This window comes from Aythya marila (assembly GCF_965140915.1).
Source record: "Aythya marila genome assembly, chromosome: 29".
Lineage (NCBI taxonomy): Eukaryota > Metazoa > Chordata > Aves > Anseriformes > Anatidae > Aythya > Aythya marila.
Genome location: NC_139070.1, coordinates 3007062 through 3026848, shown reverse-complemented (window position 1 = coordinate 3026848; position 19787 = coordinate 3007062). Strand labels below are relative to the sequence as shown.

At 62.7% G+C, this 19787-nt stretch overlaps 3 protein-coding genes across 4 annotated transcripts; 1 reads left to right on the top strand and 2 right to left on the bottom strand.

Moving 5' to 3' along the window:
• Nucleotides 1-415: 415 nt before the first annotated feature.
• On the bottom strand, nt 416-7014 carry CERS2 (ceramide synthase 2). Of its 2 annotated transcripts, none has more exons than XM_082781065.1 (11): nt 6872-7014; nt 4716-4889; nt 3907-4024; nt 3666-3784; nt 3403-3460; nt 3267-3317; nt 2898-2990; nt 2550-2678; nt 2360-2466; nt 2097-2250; nt 416-1760 (listed from the first exon to the last, which is right to left on the bottom strand). In XM_082781065.1, exons 2-11 carry the CDS (start codon nt 4886-4888, stop codon nt 1632-1634), a joined length of 1131 nt encoding a protein of 376 aa, XP_082637191.1. In that variant the 5' UTR covers nt 4889; nt 6872-7014; the 3' UTR covers nt 416-1631. The 2 variants fall into 2 exon arrangements, with proteins under 2 accessions (XP_082637191.1, XP_082637192.1); XM_082781066.1 differs by lacking the exon at nt 6872-7014 and adding an exon at nt 5440-5543.
• Nucleotides 7015-7278: 264 nt separating this feature from the next.
• Nucleotides 7279-16008, bottom strand: MINDY1 (MINDY lysine 48 deubiquitinase 1). The gene is made up of 10 exons (XM_082780811.1): nt 15857-16008; nt 10174-11740; nt 9837-9894; nt 9384-9448; nt 9002-9160; nt 8575-8677; nt 8350-8492; nt 8027-8206; nt 7755-7898; nt 7279-7591 (listed from the first exon to the last, which is right to left on the bottom strand). Exons 2-10 carry the CDS (start codon nt 10675-10677, stop codon nt 7514-7516), a joined length of 1434 nt encoding a protein of 477 aa, XP_082636937.1. The 5' UTR covers nt 10678-11740; nt 15857-16008; the 3' UTR covers nt 7279-7513.
• Nucleotides 16009-16129: 121 nt separating this feature from the next.
• On the top strand, nt 16130-19318 carry PRUNE1 (prune exopolyphosphatase 1). Its single transcript, XM_082780813.1, has 8 exons — nt 16130-16317; nt 17017-17121; nt 17195-17400; nt 17611-17789; nt 17857-18015; nt 18122-18216; nt 18299-18457; nt 18631-19318. Exons 1-8 carry the CDS (start codon nt 16279-16281, stop codon nt 18949-18951), a joined length of 1263 nt encoding a protein of 420 aa, XP_082636939.1. The 5' UTR covers nt 16130-16278; the 3' UTR covers nt 18952-19318.
• The last annotated feature ends 469 nt before the right edge of the window (nt 19319-19787 follow it).

The following is a 19787-nucleotide window of genomic DNA, read 5'->3' as shown; positions in this document are numbered from 1 at the left end:
GGGGTTGGGGGTGGGGGGGGAGCAACCAACAGCTTTCTGGGGCCTCGGTGAGCTCATGCCCAGCATTACAGTCCCACTGAATAGCAGCTTTGTGCTCCTGGTGGGGCAATGCAGGCAGCCACTCCGCTCCCTGTGGGGCCAGGGCTCCCATGCAGGGCAGCAGTCCGCTGAAGCAGCAGCAGCCCAAGCACCAAGCAGGTTCTGAAGCTGGGCACAACTTTCAGATCAGGAAAAAAAAAAAAAGACAACACCCCCCCCACCCCCCAAAACAAACAAAACTCTCAAATTCTGCCCAATTTTAGCACTGCTCTACTGAAAGCTGAAGGGCTCAATGGTGCAGCATTGCTACACCCCCCCCCCCCCAAGACTGGGCTTGCCTTTCCAGCCACAGATGCTTCCCAGGCTTTTTTTTTTTACCGAAGTTTATTAGTTTTTAACTTTTAATATATTTAACTTTTTTTTTTTTTCTTAAAAAAAAAAAAAAAACACACAACAAAACGCATTTTGGTCTGATGTTGGTTAATGGTCCTTTTCCCCCACCCCTCCATGCTGGGAGGTCTCGCTGCATCCAGCACTGTGCCCAGCAGACACATGGATGTGTGAGGCAGAGCCAGGACTGGCTCCTTCCATCTTCCAAATAAATAGAAACAAAAATCAATCACAAATTTGTCCTGTTACAGCTGGGGAAGGGACCAGGAGAGGCCACAGAGAGGGACAGACTCTGCAATTGAAACCCATTTACAGAAGAGAAATGAGCGGATTAAAATCCTCTGCGAGACACGAGTAGTGACTAAACCCTACATCTTCCTTCCCGAGCACTCCCTAGTGTTGTCCAACAATTCAGCCACTGAAATACCCAGGACTACTTCATCTGCTCCATCCTCAGAGAGCTCTGAGAGTGGCAGAGCAGGGTCTGTGCCCACTTCTCCACCAACTCCCCCACCTTGAGCCTCCCTTGCTTGGTGCCAGCAACAAAGCCGGGCACAGGTCAGGGAAGGGGCTTTTCCAAACTGTTCTCACAGGGTTGGCAGCAGGGCAAAAACCTTTCCCCCAGAGCCCACACCCATCCCCGCAGGCAGAGCTGGCCCGGTTGCGCACCGGGAAGAGGCACAAATGCCAACTGCAGAACACACTCCCCTCCAGCGAGGGGGATGGTCGGAAACCAGGGACTAACGCGGGGCAGGGCTCGAGCTCTGCACAGCTGGAGCTGGGCTCTCCAGCAACAGCCACTCCACAGGGCTGCAGGGAGGGGAAGGAGCCTTCCCAGAGGGGTGCTGGCAGCTGGAGAGGGAGCTGTCTGCACTCTGCCTGCCCTGGGGCACCACGGCAGATTAAGGCAGCAGGTAAAAGGCAGAAAGGGAATCAAGGGTGGGTGTGACACGGAGAAGCAGCGACCGCTGCCACCCCCAGAGCTGCAGCCCCTCCGGAGGAGGCGACGGAGGGAGCTGGAGGTCAAGATGGGCTCTCCAGGGTCCCAGTTTGCTCTGCCGGACCAGAGAGGGGAGAGGATGAAGGGGACAGGGCCCCTGGTGCTACGTGAGGGTGGCGTGATGGGATTTGACATCTCACGGGTTTGGCCTCCGGCAGGGCCCCCAGCCGCCCCTGCCAGTGCAGACACGGGGCGAGGGTGCTCAGTCATTTTTGCGGTGATTGTTGTTGAGGACCGGGTGACCGTTGGACAGGGGCCCATTCTTTGCCACCTCCTCCTCCTCCTCCGAGTTGTCTGTCTCTTCGCGGTCACTCCTCTCATCTTCCACCACCTGTGGGGGGAGAGGAGAAGTGGGCAGATCGGTCAGCAGCAGCAGGGCCAGGGCAACATTTTCCTGCTGTGCCTGAGGTTCCCTGATCCCAACCACTCCAGTTTTCTCTCCACCCCAATTATTCTCCAACAAGAACATAACAGGACTTAGGAAGCCGCTCAGCTTCCTGGTTTGGGGTCCAAATCCAATAATGCAACCCCCAGCCTCCACCTTTTAACCCAGGGCAGACCCATTCCCTTCGTCCCAAGCTGCACAAGCCAGGTCCAGATCCAGCCCCTGCAGCAGTACCTCCCTGCAGCATGAGGGCTGCAAGCCACCCCCAGACCCCTGTCTTGCCTTTCCAGTTATGAACTTCTGGGCCATGCGGATGATGAGGTAGGCCCAGAAGATATGCAGCGACTGCAGCACCGCCATCATGAAGTTGAAGAAATAGTAGCCGAAGAAGGCAGGGTAGAGATCCAGTGGATAAACCACTGTGCAGTGCATGATCCTGGCAGAAGAATTAGCTCTGTTATGGCAGGGACTGGCCTCCCACACCCTGTGGGTATTCCCATCCCATGCCTCAGTTTCCCCACACCTTCACCAGCACCAACACTCACCAAAAGGGCAGGATAACCAGGCGGGTGACAATGAAGACAGCAGCGAAGACAATGAAGATGTTGTTGCATGTGTTCCTCCAGCCAGCATAGTTGAACATCTTGGCAGACTGAAGAGCACGGGGTGAGCGGCAGGGAGGGGACACAGGAGGTGGCCACGGCCATGCATGTGGTGGTGGGGTTGGGGACATACCTCCAGCAAGTAGTCAGAAGAGTCGTGCAGGGCCATGATGAGTGTTCCTGCGCGGATGTAGTTGGCAAACCAGGAGAAGCTGATGAGGATGATGGTAGCAACATGGTGGATGATCTGCTCTTTGAAGTCCTGCGCCCAGGAAAGGGGGAGGGAGGACGGTTACACTGACCCTGCTCCAACCCCCAGCTCCCTGACATGCCTCTTGACCCCAAGACCCCCTCCAAGATCCTCCCAGGCAGCTGGTCTGGTCTCCAATGTCCACTACTAACATGGAGAAAGCCCTGCCAAGACAACCCCACATCTGCCAGCCCTGCAAGTGGCCTGGCCCCAGAGAGCCCCACAGCCCACCTTGCGCTTGACATCAGAAGCAATGCTGAAGAGCAGGGACCAGTAGAAGGAGAGCTCGATCATGTAGTACCAGTACTGGGAGGGCAGCATGCTCTGAAAGACAAAGGGACAGGTTGCAGGGGATCTTCCCTGTATTCCAGGGGGTTCATTCTCCCCTCCACAGGCATCAGCCAACACACATGGCTGCCAGAGGTGCTCTGCGCAATGCCAGGGGTTCACTCCCCCTCTGTGGGCATCAGGCAGACCCACATGGGTGCCAGAGACCCTCCCACAACCTGGGCACCCTGATCCCTGCCTCTGATCAGCCAGGCAGCCCCTGAAGGCAGGAAGGGCTGTGGGACGAGGACTGGGATGGGGATGGGTGCTCACCTGGATGGGGTATCCTTTCCACACCTCCCGGAGATCATAGAACCAGGGCTTCTGTGGAAGGAGAGAGAGAGAGAGAGAGGTGTTAGGTGGAGGCTGGGGGCCAATGGGGCCAGGCACAGGAGAGGCCAGTACTTACATCCACTATGACAGCCATGCCAGCAATGAAAGCAATAAGGTAAAACGTGAATCGCCAACTGGAAAAAGGAAGCAGATGGTCCTCAGACGGGCACCAGGGCGAGGGAGGGACAAGGACGGACCCACCAGCCCCATATTCCACCCTCCCAGGGCAGCTCCCAGCCAAGTGGGTCCCCACAGCCCCATGCACCCCAGGGACATGGCAGTCCCCAGTGGCCAGCCCAAAGGGTGACGGTGACTGCGGGGACGGGCGTGTGGTCTCACCTGGCCTCCCTGAACTTCTTGAGCAGGCTGGGCCGGTCCTGATTGCGGCGGCGCCGAAACCAGCGTTCCACCTGCCGCACTGTGCAGCCGCTCTTCTTAGAGAGCATTTCCACATCAGCCTAAGGGCAGCAGAGATGTCAACATCATGCCACAATGCCCCTGCTCAGCCGCTTGCCTTCCCCCAGCCACAGAGCCCATTTCAGCCCCAACCACCACGCACACACACGCACACACACCTCACCTGCTTGGGGTGTTTGGTGGTGGCAGCATAGAACTTCTCCAGCACGGCATTGGGGGTGGCTTTTAACCTGATCTTCTCCTTGACATTCAGCAGCCCAGCCAGTGGGGTGGCCACGTACCTGAGGAAGGAGCAGGAGCACACAAGGTGCCCCCACTTCTGTGACACATGGCTGACGCAGCCCCATCAAAGCCACCCGGGGACCCACAGCTACTCCATGCCTCAGTTTCCCCATCCCACTGCTGTCTGGCCTTGCTACAGGCAGCCTCTCCAGGGCAGGCTTCACCAGGGGGTATTCCCTGGGTCCCTCCCTCACCCCAGGGCTGGGGAACACCTTTGGACTAGGTACTGCCCCCCTCCCAGGCACAGCGCAAAGAGGCACGGCCGTATCCGCCCCCTTCTCCTACCATTCCAACAAAGCCTCATCTGTTCCCAGCCTCAGCTTGCCATTGTTTGCCCAACAAATCGCTCCTTAAATGCTGGGGCCTGCAGCCGACTGTGCCGTGATAAGGGCAGCAGAGGATGCACAAAGCCACGCTTGTGCAGGGCCACCGAGGGCAGATCCTGGGGCCTAAATCCGTGCTGGGGGCTAGCGACAGCCTGTGGACAGAGCTCCCAGACTGCAGGGTGCTGCCGCCAGCTCTCAGGACTCCCAGGTTCGTTCGCCACCAGGGCTGAGGACAGGGTGCCACCTCCAGGCGTTTGCCCTGCTTCTCCCCCGGCTAAGGCACCACAGCAGGTCCCCAGCCGCACGCCCATCCCCAGGGGTACAGCTACGGCTGGGCCAGGGAACCCAGGCAGGGAGCACTCACGTCTCAAAGAGGTGCCGGACGATGAGGAAGAGGAAGGCCAAGGGGATGGTGATGTAGAGGTCAGAGGCTTTGGCATACACTCGCCCATCGCGATCCTCCAGGTCGGCCCAGGTGAGATTTGCCGGAAGCCAGAGCCGTTCCCACCAGAAATAGCTGTACAAGGTCTGAAACATGCTGTGGGGAGAAAGAATTAAAGGAGATGATGAAGATGGCACCTTCCCCATCCCCCAGCAGCACACAGCCAGAAAGGATGTCCCCTCCCACCAGCCACCGGGGCAGGAAGGGACAGTTTGGCCCCAGGGCTGGTCCCAGCCAGCCGAGTGTGGGGCTGGGGACAGCCGGGCTCAGAGCTGGGTGCACGACAAGCCAGCACCTCAGCCCCACACCGCAGAACCCAGTCGGGTCCACAGGCAGCCCCAAGAGGACCAACCCCACGCCCAGAGCGGGAGCAGGGCCCGTCCTGGGGACCCCCCCGGCACAGACACGGCTCAAGCAGCAAAACCACTCTGCGGTTGGCACTGGGGGAAGTGCCACGGGCCTGAAAGGAGAAGCAGCGCTCGGTGCTGCCCAGAATTGGATCCCCGGTGCTTAAGTGTTGGACCCCAGCACCGCCGCCCTCTACACCTCCCCCGGGCGAGCGGAGCATGACCCAGAGAAGCAGGGCCGAGGATGGGAGCCCGTGAGCGGGGACACCCCTCTGCCTGGTGCCCCGCCTGGCCTTCACCTCGGCTCCCAGCAGCCGCAAGCCCCCGTGAAGCGGCCTGGGGCCGGGGTCCATGGGGCAGTGGGGGTCTCCCTGCACCCTGGGCTGGCCGGGCGCTGGGCTGCGGCGAAGGGACTTTGCTCCGTGCGCCGGAGAGGTCAGCGGCTGATCATTAACCGGGGCAGGCTCCTGCCTGCGAGCCGCGGGACGGATCCTGGCACAGGCTGGAGGGAGGAACCTCGCTCCCGGTTCCAACATCGATCCCTGGCCCGCTTCCCGCGGCCTCAGCGGGGCACGCACCGAGGGGACGCGCACGGCCCCGTTACGAGGCCACCCGGCCCAGGACGGGCCAGCCCCGGGCTCGCCCCCCGCGTTCGGTCCCCGGCCGCCGGGAGGGGAAACGCGCGGCGGGGCGGGGGCGGGGGCGGGCGGCCCTGCACGCCCCGAGGGCGCGGGGTGAGGGATTTCATGGCCCGGGGCACAACGGGCGCCTTGTGCCCGGCCCAGAAAAGCCGCGGCCCGGGACACGACGGCCCCGGGACGCGACCCCCGGCCGGGGGCTCGGGGCTCTCCTGCCCCGCGCTGCCGCCCGCCGGGCACGGGGCCGCGGCGCTCCCGTTCGCAGCCCCGGGAGCCCCGGTTCCGAACGAGGCTTTCGGGGCTGGACGAGCGGGTCCCCCCCCGGCCCCCCCCTCCCCTCCCGGGGAAGAGGAAGCGCCGGGCCCCGTTTCGCAAGCGGCGCTCGGCCGGGCGAGGCCGCTGCTAGGGCCGGGCGGCAGCGGGCGGCGCGTAACGGGCCGGGCAGCGCCCGCGGGGCCGGGGCCGGGGCCGGGAACGCCGCGGAGGGGGCGGGCGGGACCCCGCGGGCCGGTCCCGAGCCACGAGGCCCCGGGGAGGGAGCGCCAGGGGAGGCCGCAGCGGGGGCACGGCCGGGCCCGGGCCACGCCGGCTCGGGGGGCGGCCGCTGCTTAACGCCGGGGACCGCTCGGTGCCCCCAGCTGGGGCCGGGAGCCCCGGTACAGAGGGGGGGAGGACCCGGGCCGCATCCCGCTCCCCCTCCCGCGGGGCTCTCCCGCTGCTTCCCAGCCCCGGGGGGGTCCCGCGGCGCAGCCCCAGCCCCGGCACCCGCTCGGGTCTCTGCCTCCGCCCGGCCCCGCCCCGGGGCTGCAAAAATGGCGAGATTCGGGCGGAAAGGAGGAACGCGAGGCCGGCCCGGCCCGGTCCCGGCCCGCCCCCGGCTTGCCCCCGGCCGCAGCCTCCCGGAGCGGGGCCGGGGCCGCTCCGGCGCCGCAGGGTCCGAGCTCGCCCCCCCGGTGCGGCTACCTCGCCGCCGCCGCCGCCAGGCCGGGCCCCCGGGCCGGCTTCTGCCCCGCGGAGCCCGGCGGCGGCCGCCCCGCGTCCGTGGCGCCGGGACCCGGCTCCCTCCCGCCCCCTCCCCCCCGGCCCCACTCACGCCGCCACCGCCCGGAGCCGCCCGGAGCCTCCCGGAGCCTCCCGGAGCCGCCGCCGCCTCGCGCTGCCGCCGCCGCCCCCCCGCGCGCGCCCCGCGCCAGGCAGCGGGCGGGAGTGACGTCACCGCCAACGCCGACGGACGGCCCGGAGGGGAGCGGGGCCGCGGGGCGGGGCGGGGCCTCGCGGCAGGGGGTGGGGCCTCGGAGTCGTCGTCGTCCCCCTCCCTCCCCCCCCCCGGCATCCCCGCCCGGGGGCCGCGGGAGCTCGGGGGGGTCGCCCGCCCCGGCCCTCCCTCCCCTCCCCTCCCCGCCCCCCCCGCAGCCCCTCCCCACCGGGGGGGCGCTCCCGGTGCCCCGCCGCCGGCCCCTCACCCCCCCCCCGAGGCAGAGCACAGCACCCCGCAGGCGCTCCGGGCAGAGTCCTTTATTGGTACGGGCTAAGGCAGCGACTGGAAGGGCCCCCCCCGGCCGGGAGGGGCGGGGGGTACCCGGGGGCTCCTCACCCCCACGTTAAGGCCACGGGAAATATTGGGGGGGAAGCAGCCCTCGGCCCCCGCCCCCCTCCGGCTGCCCCCAGGGTCAGCGGCAGGACTGGGGGGGGCTCCGGCTGGTGCTCCCCCAGGAGGGGGGGGTCCCGCTGGGCACTACAGCAGGGTGCAGTCCGAGTCCTTCTGCCGCTGTCTCCGCTCCCCGGCTGGCCGCCCCCCTGACTGCGCTCGGCCCTGCGGACAGACGGCGGGGCTGGGGCACAGGAGGGCACGCCGGGGTGCCCCCCCCTCCCTGTGCCCCTGCAGCCCCTCAGGCTGGGGCCGCAGCCCCTGCCCTCTGCCTCCCCTGCCCGCTAGGGCGGGGAAGAAGAGGTGTGAGGAAGGGGGTCCCCGCTACCTGTGCGGGGGCCGGGGCTGGCCGCGGCTGCTGCTGCTGCTGCTGGTACTCCTCCTGCTGCAGCTGGCGGGCCAGCTCCAGGTCACTGAGCGTGGAGGGGCCCTGTCCCTGCTGCTGCTGCAGGGACAGGGCGATCATGTAGTCCTGGGGAAAGGCAGAAAGAGGGGCTCTGTCTAGCTCAGGTGCCACAAATCCCGGTGGCAGGGGAGCTGCAGCACGCCCCGGAGCTGCGAGGGAACGCCAGTCCCCTACCACCGCGGGCTGCCCCCTACCTGGTCCACCTGCCTCTGCTCTGGGGGCGCCGCAGCAGCCGCCTCCTTGCCCAGGGCATGGCTGAGGTGGAAGTCAGTGTCACAGAAGCAGCTGTCACCATCCACGTTGTGCAGGCTCTCCCACACCACCCTCTCCTCCTGCAGGAAGCCCTGATCCGTCACCAGCAGGTAGAGGTGGCCCTGCGGAGAGGGGACAGGGACAGTCAGCCTTGCCACCAAAAGGGCAAGCACCCGAGCTCAGAGCCCCCCGGATCCTGCAAGAAGCCACGCAGGTACTGCTGCAGCGGAGCAGGGCAGGGAGCAAAGCCAGGGCACAGCCACACCTTGTGCTTTATCATGGTGCTGAAGTGGTTGTTGCGGAAGAAGACGCTCAGCTCCTCCTCCTTCACAGCAGCCGTGAGCTCACACAGCCCGTGGTACGTCAGCTGGGAGGCCGTGGACTCCAGGAACTGCTCCGCAATCAGCCCTGGGATGGCAGCAACGTCAGAACAGAGCCGAGGCACCCCAGGGTGCCCACGGCAGGCCGAGGGCTGCCCCAGGGCCCTCACCTTCGGTCACCAGGTTGGAGTCGCAGGAGTGTTTGCAGGTGATGATCTTCTCCACCAGCTGGTTGTAGCTGAGCTTGCCCACGGCCTGCACCACCTCGGGGCTCTGAGGGACAGGACAGTGAGCCCGGGCTGCCAGGCACCCGGCCTCTCCCACGGCACCCACAGGAGCACAGGAGAGGGCAAGGGTGGGAGGATTTAAGCCAGGGAAGTGGCCACCATCTGCATGGGGAGGGAGCTGAGCATCCCGCCCCGGCTCAGGGAGCACAGCCCCTGCTGCAGCTTCCCTTGGGGACACCAGAGCAGCCAAACCTGCATCACTGTCCCCCAGGGAGAGCAGAGCAGCACCACAGCCAGCCCTGGGCAAGTCTCAGCCGCACACACACCACAAACCCACCCAGCCAGGTGCCAGGACAGCCCGCAGCCTCACCTGCGGGTCCACCAGCCAGCCATGGTAGAGCGGGACGTTGAGGAGGTCGAAAACTATGCACTCAGGTGTGTACTCGAAGTCGGAGACACCTGTGAACCGTACGTTCACATCCAGGCCTGTCGAGAGCTTGGGGAGGACCATCATGGTGTCGTTGACATTCTGCAGGGGGAAACCACGGGTCCTGCTCAGGACACAGGCTGAGCACCCCGCACCCTGCCACCCAGTCCATCACCCCCCAACATGCATGTCAAGGCAGATAAAATCCCAAGAGAAATCGCAGTTCCATTTTGTCAGCTGGGTGACACGCGGCACTCTACCCCCCCGTGTGTCCCTCGAGACCCAGCGCAAAAGTCAAATTCCCCCATCCAACCTCGCTCCTCACCTGCTGGAAGTTCAGCTGCAGCCCTTCTGACTTCTCTTGGGGTTTGATGGATAGGATGCAGTCCCCTTGGAAAGAGCAAATGTGGCTGCTCAGTCTGGGGCACCGAGCTCTCCTCCCTGAGGTGGGGGGGCCGAGCACCTGGCCCAACAGCGCACAGAGTCAGCAGAGCTTGGATCCGCACCAGGACTCCCTTGCCCCTTGGTTCCTGCCCTCCCAACCCAACCAAGGTCTGGCCTACAGCTCCTCCTCCTCCACACACTGAGGGAACATCCCTTTGAGGGCTACGCATGGGGAGTGTGATCAGGGGAGAAGTGCAGAGGTATCAGCGGGTGGCAACGTCAGAGATGGACCCAGAGGTGGGGCAGCAGATGGCAAATGCCATCCTTTGCCAGTCCCAGGAGCCTGCAGGGCCAGCAGGGCAGCCACCACTCCCCCCAGTTGCTCCCTGCTCACCCAAATGTGCCATCAGCTCATCTGATGTGACCACCTCCTTCTGCAGGGGCAGCTTCACCTGCAAGCAGAAGAGGACAGTGATGCCTTCCCCTGCACCTCCCCTGTGAGAGCCAGGGCTGCCACCCACTGCCCCAAACCCCCAACTCGGCAGCACAAATCAAACCAGAAGAGGCAGGAAGGGTAAGACACTTCGACCCTCCTTTCCTTTCTCAACATGTTATTCTGAAGCCTCCAGCTGGCTCCCCACATGACCCCTGAACTTTCCTCCTAGCACTGCAGGGAGGAAAGGCACCCAGTGCCCCGAACCTCTAGACCCCGTGCCTGTCATCCTGCTCACCTTCCACTGCAAGAAGAGGATGTTCATGATGGCCAGGAGTGGGCAGGGCCCGTTCTCGCTCTGGGTGATGATGGGCGTCCGCTCACCCTTCCACGTGATCCACTTCACGCAGTAGAAATCTGGCTCGGGTTCCCGCTCCTGGGCAGGAGGGCGGGCGCTGGGGGGCTCATCCGCCGGCCGCGAGGCTCCCCCAGGGGACACATCACTCTCCCCTGGGGCAGGCGGCCCCTCCTGGGAGTCCTGGGCTTTGCTGTCCTCGCTCTCCTGCTGTTCTTCGGGGGCCTTCTTGTTGCTGGGGCCAAGCGCATCCTCCTCCCCTGGCTGCAGCACCTGGCCTTGCCCACCAGCCTCTTGGCTCTCCTGGCCGACGGCTGGGATGTCCTCCCCTCTGCCAGCCTCCCCCGCACCACGAGGCAGCTGGCAGAGCTCAGAGCTGGTCCCCTGGCACTGGGTACCGTCTCCTGTACTGAGCAGTATTTCCCCCTGCTCTGGCTGCAGCTCCATCCCACCAGCTCAGAGCATGCAGCGGCGATGGGCCCGGTGCCACCTCCCACGGCAGCAGGCTTGGCCACGGAGCTCCCACCAGCCCCAAGGATCCCACGAGGAGGCAGGGGAAAGCTCCTGCCCACAGCACCCAGTTCTGTCCAGTAATGGCTGCGGTGCACAGCTCTACTTTCTTAGGATGCAAAGCTCAGTTATTCCAAGAAAAATGTGTGTGATGAGTCTGAGTCATTCGCCAAGCGTGCAGAGCTTGGATTGCTCTCTGTCACTTCACATTCATTTAGATAATCAAAAATAGTGCTCATCTAAGAAGTCTCTGATGGACTCTGCATGGCAGATTAAAAAAGTCTGATTTCTTAGAGGCCAAGTCCTTCTCCTCAAGGCTGTTTATTCTTCAGGGAGCTTCCCAGCTGTTTCATCAAGTCCGTAGCAGGCACTTTGATGTTCTTGTGGAAGTTTTGGTGCTGTTGGTTTTCTAAATGACTTTAGAAATGCTGCGGCAGCACTTGGTCTGCCACTTATTGATCAGCGTGGAGGCAGACAGAGGCAGGGCTGCTGCTCCCTCCAGCTTCAAGTTCAGTTATTCACCACTGGTGAAACGCAATATTCTCCCTGCTCTGCATGCGTGTGTACACGCACACCACGGGTGATTATACCTCTAACTTGCACTTAAAAAAATTAACGACCACATATGTATTTTTATCTGCCTCCTGTTAGCAACTAAAGAGGGGAAAAAAAAAAAGAAACTAAGCTGTGTACTGAAACACTTAACTCACATACTTACACCAGAGTCAGTTTGCTGAAATCCCAGCCAAGACCTGTGGAACAAAGGCAGGCCCAGATAGACTTGAAAATGTGTCTTTCAAGGTCCTATCAACTTGTTTATCCAGTCCTCTCCTTGTTGCTCTGAGGATCGCGGCAGCTCCGAGTGCTTTCCCCCGCACACGCTTCTCTCCTGCCCAGAGGTTACACAAACAGAACAAGGCTGCTCCGTCCTGGCTCCGGCTTGGTCGGGGTTTTTCCACCTGCTGCTCTGCCTGTGCCCGGTTTCCTCCCACGGCCTCTCCTGCACAGGGACCAAAAAGGAAACAAGTTGGAAGAAACAGTGCCTTATCCGACTGCCAGTAATTCAGCTCTGCTCAGCCTCTGAAAAGCCTTGGGCCCGAGAGCATGCATTTTTTGCAGGTGGACGCCCCTGCAGCCCCCCCTCTCCCCCATTTCCACACTGTCTCTCCCCAGCCCTGTCTCACAATACCCTTGCCCCTCCCCACAGCACCAGGGCTGCTCGGCTGAAGCACACACCTCAGCTGAGTCACCAGGAGATCTCATTATTCCTTAATCTTTATCCTCCTCCCTCCTTCTGCCACACACGCAGCCCTCGCAGCTCTCACCTAAGCTCATGGCTGCAACGAAACCCGACGGGCACTGCAGAGGGACGGGCACTTTTGCAAGCACCTCTATGCCCACGGGGAGCCCAGTGCTCAGCCCTTTGGTGGGCTGGGGCAGGACGCACAACGGGGCTGTCCCCAGACTCTCTGAGAGGGACATGGGGAACGAACGTGAAGCAAACGAATGGGCAAGTGTGGCCTGACCCACATAGCAACAGCACAGGCTGTGCTTGAACGGTTTTGCCAATGCTGCTCTGCCAAACATGGAAAAGGTGAAGTAATCACAAATCCAGAAGGCTGTCTCCTCGCGGCGACCTGCACCACCGCGAGCTCCCAGGGGGACGCAGCGAGACCAGCAGAAGGAAACGGCAGCAGCGCGGCTCCGCTGCACGGGGCTTCGCCACCGCTTCTCACAGCCCTGCCAGCAGGCCCCGCAGCAGCAGTGGGGCCAGCGAGCACCACACAGGCACCTCGCGTGGTGTTTGTGCACATCTGTGTTACGGAGCGGAGCCTCCTCCTGGCTCCAGGGTGTCTGGAGAGGAAACTTCCAGGGAAACAAGTAGGAGGGCGAGTTTCAGCAAGCGCTGCAGTGCTTCGGCACTGGCTCTGTGCCTCTCCCACCCACTGTCATGGGACAGCAGGAATTCAGAAGTAAAAAGCATCCAAAGACGAGGCGAAATCCCCCCAAAAGCACTGACAAACTCAAAGGCTTGGGTGCAAGCTCCTGACAATCAGAAACTCAGGTTCCAGCCACAGAAAAGCTTCTCTGAGCAAACCCTTTCTCTCACACCTTTTTCTAGGGTTTTGCTAGCAGCCGCTATTGTAACTACATCCCTGTGCTGTCACAGCGCGTGCTGGAAAATGCTAGGCTGAATTCACTTCCAAAACGGGGTGAGCAGACAGCAGGACGCTACAGCCCATGGGCTCTTTCCCTAACGTGGCTCTGAGTCATCTTCCAGCATAAATGAGTCCTTGGCTAACCCTCCCTGCACCACGTGCATCTCTGTCGCCAGCCTTTCCCCTTCCCAAAATCAGCCTGGATCCTGCACAAGCTCGCTGCTTTGCTTCACCACGTGCAGAGCAGTCCCTGTAAAGCCACTGTCCCTGCGAGCCCATCGTTCACTTCAGCGAGTCCAAGAGCCAGAGCGAGAACTGGCGTGCTGAGCTCGCCAGCCTGTGGTTTCTCTGGGTTCAGAGGCCACTGGCAGCTTTAAATAAAACAAGCTACACTCCTGTAGCCTGTACTCCTTAGGGAGAGGGTGGCTTCGCTGTGTTTGTACCAAAGCCGTGTGATTAGATCCTGCCTTTCCTGGGTGTTATGGCAATAAACACATCGCAGCCCAGGCAGGTTTTCAACAAGAGTGTCCCCTCGCCACCCCCAGCCACGCAGAGCAGCTCTTGCTGCTGGAGCATGCATGGTGGCAGAGCTGGGAACCCAGCTCCACACCAGACCCTGCACCTGGCTTCTGACTCAGTCCTTGCCTCTTTGCCCCAGTTACTGCCTCCCCCCTGCTTTGAAGTACCAATAATTGACCCTCTGGCCTCTGAGTCCCAAAAGCCCCAGGGAAAAAAAAAAAAAAAAAAAAAAAAGCAGTCAAGCCCTGGGTGGCTTCGTTATCATGGCCTCACTGTTCTTTTTGTGAGGCCAGAAGTGCTAAAAAGGGATTTTAGCTGCTTCCAGCATGGCACTCCACATGGTCGCTCTTTGGTTGAAGCATCCCCAAGCTCCCAGGAACAAGGGGATCTTTAGGTTAACTGCCAAAAGCATGGTGTAAGTTTGATCCCAGACTAATCAAAGCTGCAAGGCACTGAGGAAAAAATCCAGCAGGGCTATCTCCAGCCCCCAGGAAGGATTCATCTTCTCTGAGACATTCCCTTCTCTGCCTGCGGATGGGCCAGACCTAACCTCTCCAAGCAAGCAGGGAGGACTAGTGCAGGTAGGTCAGGGCTGTATGTGGGGATTATATGCTACCAGTCCAGCTAAAACATTTAATGGGGTCCTCCTCTGAAAAAAAAAAAAAAAAAAAAAAAAAAGAAGGTGCTGTGTAGTGCTGGAAGCAAGCAGTAAGAAGGCTCCTGCATCGAAAGAGCCAGGCATTGTCACTGCAAGAACTGAAGTCACACAGTCCCAAGGGATTTCATTCAGGAAAGAAAATCCAAAAGGAAGGGGAATGGCTTCACCTTGCCCCAAAACAATCACAGAAGTCAGCACTGTGAAGTGCTATAACTATAGTTCTGACCAGCCCTTCGCAGCCCTTCCCACCACGGGGATGGGAACTGCAAGCCCAGCTGCTGAGCCGTGGCTGTCCCTGACTTACACAAAAATGATTCACAGGTAGGAAGCAGAAAAACAGCCCTGTAAATGTACTCATCTCCGGCTGGAGCCACAGCACAAAAACAAAGAGGAATTTAGGCCCAGAGCCAAGAAAGCACTTAAACGCACGCTTAGCCCTCAACAGCTGACTGGTCCTGATCGAGGAAGAGCATGGTGCCCAAACCGAAGCACATGCTTAAGTGCTTTGCTGGAGGGAGGCCATGGAAGCAGCCCAGCAGGTGCTGGTCCACACCTCCCCACACACACACCACTGAGGCTTCTTGTAACACACGGCGGGGAGACGGGAGGTGAAACAAGAACAAACGCATGCTCCTGGTGTGGCTGCAAAGACTCACACTCAGAAACATGCTGCCCAGCCCCCCTGGTGACCCACAGCGCCAGCCACAGTTGTCACAGACCCACGGGAAGCCTGGGGCGGTGTCCTACCAGGCACGATGCACCAGCAGGCAGAAAAACCGGCTCCAAAACCCTGGAGCACGTTGAACCACCCCAGCTGCCCTGCGTGGCGGGGACCCTGCAGCAGGCGAGGCACTGGGGGCTCTGGGGAGCCAGGGGTGCAGCCCGTCACCTGCTCCCGGGGGCAGTGGGCCCGAGAGCAGCTCGAGCTCCTCCTTTTATCGCTCATTTTTTGAAGCACCTCTGATAGCTCCGCAGGAGGAAGGCTGTCGTGCCACCTGTTTGCCAGGAGAAAACCCCAGACCAAACCCACAGGTCAGACCAGCTTTCAGTCCCCAAATCCCTCGGGGTTTCCTGCACCACGAGCATCCAGAACTTGCCAGTCACTCCCCAGCCCCACCGGCGTGGGGCTCGCAGCCCTGGGGACGGCCACCAGGCCAGCCCCGCTCTGCTCCATGCGGCTGGAGCCAGCGTCTTCTCCCTGTACAGCGGCTGGAAGGCACGTCCTGGGAGGAGCTGATGAGGACACCGGGCTTATCAAGCTCGGAAAACAAGGAGGTTGAGGGGCAACCTTGTTGCTCTCTTTGCTTTCTTGCGAAGAGAGGATGTGGAGAGGGAGGTGCTCACTTTTTCTCCCTAGCACCCTGTGTCAGGATGTATGGGAACACCACCAGACGGAAAGGTTCAGGCTGGGCCGTAGGAAAGAGACACCTTTACCACGACAGGGGCTGGGTGCTGCAACAGGCTTCCCAGGGAGGTCGTTGGTGCCTCCGCGTTCAGGAGGCATCTGCTTAACGTGCTCCACGGCACACTGAGCCCTGGGCTCGTCCCGAGGTACTCAGCAGCTGAACCCAACGCCTCTTGGCGATCACTTCCCGACGCAGCTCTTCTCTCAGTTCATTTCGCATTATCGATTCCTGCGTTCCGCTCACGCCCGACGGGATCCCTTTAATCCCCGGCACTGACGAGCTGATCGCGAGCACGCCCCGGAGCGCAGCCAGCGCCCCGCTCGCTCCCCCAGCCCCTCCCCGCCCCCCAGCCCCAGCCCCAGCCCCTCTCTCACCGTTTTTGTGCCGTTTTCCCCCTTTTCGGCGCCGGAGCGGCCCGCACGCTGCCGGGGCGCCTTCGACGAGGCGGCTGCCGGGAGGGCGGGGGGAGGAAGGAGGGCGGGGGGGGGGGAGGGAGCGGCGAAGGAACCACCGCGGGGCCGGGCAGGGCCGGGCCGGGCGAAGGGGACGGGGAAGGGAAGGGAAAGGAAGGCGGCCGCGGGCCCGCGAGCAGAGCCGGGACCGGGACCGGGCCTCGAGCCTCGGCCTAAGGCGGGCCCGGGGGCGCCCCCCCCCCCCCCCCGCGGGGCCGTCCCGTCTGTCCCGGCAGCCTGCGCGGAGCGGCCGCCCCGCCCTCGGGGCCGTACCGGGCTGTACCGGGCCGTACCGGGCCGTGGTGCGGGGGGGGAGCCGGGTCCTCGCGGCCGCCGCCGCCGCAATGGAGCGGTTCGTGGAGGGGCGGCGAGCGGCCCTGCAGGTAGGGGACACGCGAGGCCGGGGGGGGGAAAACGGGGGGACCGGGGCAGGCACAGGGGGGGCGTGGGGCCGGGGGGGACACAGGGGGAGCGGCGGCGAGGGCCCCCCGGTCCCTTGCCTGGGAGCCGCCCCGCCCGCGGCCCGGGTACGGCCCCGGCCCCGCCGCGACCCGGCCCAGGGCCCTCTCCTCCTGCCCAGCTCAGAGGCAGAGTTTGGGGAGCGTCTCGGGCAGGGGCGGTGCACGGAGCAGAGCTAAAGGCAAAGAACAGGGCAGAGTGGAATCGAATCGTTAGGGTTGGAAAAGCCCTCCGAGCTCACCTGGGCCAGCCTTCCCCCTAAACCATGGCACCCCCTGAACCCTGTCCCCAAGCACCAGCCCCAACCTCTCCTTGAGCCCCCCCAGGGACGGGGACTCCCCCACCTCCCCGGGCAACCCGTCCCAACGCCTGCCTGCTCTGTCTGAGCAGAAATGGCTCCTCATTGCCCACCTCAACCTCCCCTGACCAAGCCTCTTGCCTGCTGCAGAGTCTGCTGGAAGCCAGCTGCTGCCAGCTGTAGCTGTGAGGTGCTGAGTGTTGGGTGAGGCAGCCAACAGCTCTGGTGCTGAAGGTGTGCATCGAGTCGATGTCCTTCAGGAGCTTTTGGGGATATCGGAGGGGACGCGTGGCCCCGGCAGGGCTGATGTCTCTCACCCTGGCAGGAACACATCCGGTGCCGCCAAGAGGTGCACGTGGTGATGGGCAATGAGGCCTGCGACCTGGACTCAGCCGTGTCTGCCCTGGCCCTGGCGTATTTCCTGGCAAAGGTGAGGGTGCCTGCGCGCTGCTGGGTGGCCGGGGCCTCGGGGGATGCCTCACTGGGTGCTGAACCCCTTGTAGACCTCCTCGCCACCCAAAGCCGCCTTCATCCCCGTGCTGAACATCCCGCGCTCAGACTTCGCCCTCCGCACGGAGACAACGTTCCTGCTGCGGGAGCAGGGCATTGCGGAAACCGCCCTCATCTTCCGCGATGAGATTGACCTGGCTGGGCTGCACCAGGCTGGGCTGCTGTCCCTGACTCTGGTTGACCACCACGTCCTGCCAAGGTGAGCACCGGGCTGGGACGCGGACACAGCCCACCGCCTCATTTCTCCCACGCTTGAAGGGCTTGATTTTTGGCTCAGGTTGGGTAAAACCTGTCCCCTTCCCTTCTGGGGTATTTTTATGGCAGGAGGAGAGGGGCAGAGGGGCTCTGCTGACAGTGGTGCATGGCAGGTGCACGCCAGAGCTCTCACCATCCCCATCTCACCCACCAGCACTGACGCAGCCCTGGAGGAGGCCGTGGTGGATGTGCTGGACCACCGGCCACTGGAGCGAGTGCCCAGCTGCCAGTTCACAGTGGAGCTGGTGGGCTCCTGCGCCACACTGGTGACAGAACGGATTGCCCAGGGACCCCCAGGCGTGCTGGACCGGGTCACAGCCGCGCTGCTGCACGGTGAGGCCAGGCCCTGTCACCCAGCACGGGGCTCTGATCCCACGCGCTGATGGTCTCCATCCCCCAGGCACCATCCTGCTGGACTCTGTGAACCTGAGCCCTGCAGCTGGCAAGGTGACACCCCGGGATGTGGCATGCATCTCCCTGCTCGAGTCGAGGTTCCCTGAGCTGCCAGCCCACAATACCATCTATGAAGCCCTGCAAGCGGCCAAGTTTGATGTTTCAGGTCTGTACACGTGTGTCACCAGTGCTCAGTGTCTGGGGATAAACAGTTCCCCTGGGGCACCAGGACACATCCAGAGGGCTCATGCTCAGCCCCTCTCACCTGCCAGAGCTGACAACAGAGCAGATGCTGCGGAAGGACCTCAAAACCCTCTCCAATGATGAACTGGTCCTCGCCATCAGTGGTATCTACATAGACCTAGAGGTGAGGCTCAGTGAGGGGAAACTGAGGCACGGGGCAGTTCAGCAGGCACAGCGGGGCAACACCAGCATCTGTCTTCCTCCAGACCTTCCTGCACCGCCCCAACTTGCTGCAGGACCTGGAAGCTTTCTGCCAGGCTCGGGGCTATGCTGGGCTGGTGGCCATGACGGTCTCCTTTAACGAGCGCTACGAGCCCACACGGCAGCTGGCGGTGTACAGCCAGCGCGAGGCCCTGCGGAGCATGGTGAGCAGAGTGGGGACCCCCAAACCCACCCACCCCTAGCAGAAGGCTCTGGTGGGAGAGGATGCATGGAGGGGGGTGTCTTCCACACACATTCACCCCAAAGACCCCCGATTCAGGGGAACGGAGGATCAGAGGTGCCCAGCGTGCCCCAGACACTGTGCTGTGCCTTCCAGGTTTGCCAGGTGCTGGAGGAGGCCACGGCGCCATCCCTGCATCTCCAGCCCCTGCCCAGCCCCTGGTCCTGTGTCAGTGCCTACGCCCAGGGCAACGCGCTGGCTTCACGCAAGAAAGTGCTGCCCATCCTCCGGGCTGCGCTTGGAGGGCTGGGGGCCACGGCGGGGCTGGAGGAGGACACAGCCCCGCCGCCCACCCCCATGAACAGCCTGGTGGATGAGAGCCCACTGGCACAAGCCGTGCCCCCTCTCTGCCCCCAGGCTGTGCTGGAGCGGGTCAGCCGCATGGCTGCCGAGCAGCCCCCTGACCCTGACAAGTGAGGGGTCCCCGGCACCTGCAGTGCCCGCTCGGGGTGCTGCCACGGACGTTGCACCCCCAGCACGGGCAAGCTGCAGCCTCCTCCAGCTGAGCTCTGCTCACTGCTGCAGCCCCCTCCCTGATGCCATTTGCCCCCGCTGCGTGGGAGTCAGCGCCGTGGGGCCCATGAGGAGTGGGGCAGCACTTGGTTAACAAAGTCTCTGGGGTTTTAATAGCTCTTCTCCTCCTGGCCCTTTCTGGGGCCGTGGGGGGCACGAGTGCTTGCTGAGGCCCTGGCTGGATTGCTGGGTGTGGACACAACTGGCTCAGGACTGTTATCCACAATCTGAGGATTAAATTTCCCTCTCCTTCCACTCTTGGCTCCTGGCTCTTCTTCAGGGGGATCCAAGGGCCCACGTACCCAGCACAGGCCTCCTGGAGGCAGAGCCCCTGTTCTTGGGCTGAGCTGGGTTAGGGGAATTCTGGAGAACATTTTGTCCCCAAAAGCCACCCCATGTGTCAGGCACTCAGTGCAGCCAAGCCCCTGCATCCAGCCTGGTGGGAGGGAACCCATCGTGCCTAGGGGCTTTGCCGGCTGCAAATGCAGCTGAACCAGCCGGGGTGAGCCACCCACCACCACTGGAGCCACCCCCCAGGGCCACCGTTCACAGGGTCCCCAGGGTCTGCCACAAGGGTTCCAGGCCTCTCAGCAGGTGACAGTGATAAGGGTGGCAGCGGTTGGGATAGCCTGGACCTGAGTGAGGAACGGCAGGATGAGGACATCCCCAGGGACAGAGGAAGGTGGGACCGGCACCCCCCAAAGCCGACGCACCTGCCTGGTGCCCCCCCCAGCACCCCT

Excerpts from the sequence above, each read along its gene's own strand:
- PRUNE1 (XM_082780813.1), top strand. The coding sequence starts at position 16,279 with ATGGAGCGGTTCGTGGAGGGGCGGCGAGCGGCCCTGCAG. Across the intron at positions 17,401-17,610 it reads GACCACCACGTCCTGCCAAG|CACTGACGCAGCCCTGGAGG; the intron begins GTGAGCACCGGG and ends CTCACCCACCAG. Across the intron at positions 18,217-18,298 it reads GTATCTACATAGACCTAGAG|ACCTTCCTGCACCGCCCCAA; the intron begins GTGAGGCTCAGT and ends GTCTTCCTCCAG.
- CERS2 (XM_082781065.1), bottom strand. The coding sequence starts at position 4,888 with ATGTTTCAGACCTTGTACAGCTATTTCTGGTGGGAACGGCTCTGGCTT. Across the intron at positions 3,785-3,906 it reads CCACCAAACACCCCAAGCAG|GCTGATGTGGAAATGCTCTC; the intron begins GTGAGGTGTGTG and ends TGCTGCCCTTAG. Across the intron at positions 2,991-3,266 it reads GGAAAGGATACCCCATCCAG|AGCATGCTGCCCTCCCAGTA; the intron begins GTGAGCACCCAT and ends TTTGTCTTTCAG.
- MINDY1 (XM_082780811.1), bottom strand. The coding sequence starts at position 10,677 with ATGGAGCTGCAGCCAGAGCAGGGGGAAATACTGCTCAGTACAGGAGAC. Across the intron at positions 8,493-8,574 it reads CTCCAACCTGGTGACCGAAG|GGCTGATTGCGGAGCAGTTC; the intron begins GTGAGGGCCCTG and ends CTGCCATCCCAG. Across the intron at positions 7,899-8,026 it reads AGCAGAGGCAGGTGGACCAG|GACTACATGATCGCCCTGTC; the intron begins GTAGGGGGCAGC and ends GCCTTTCCCCAG.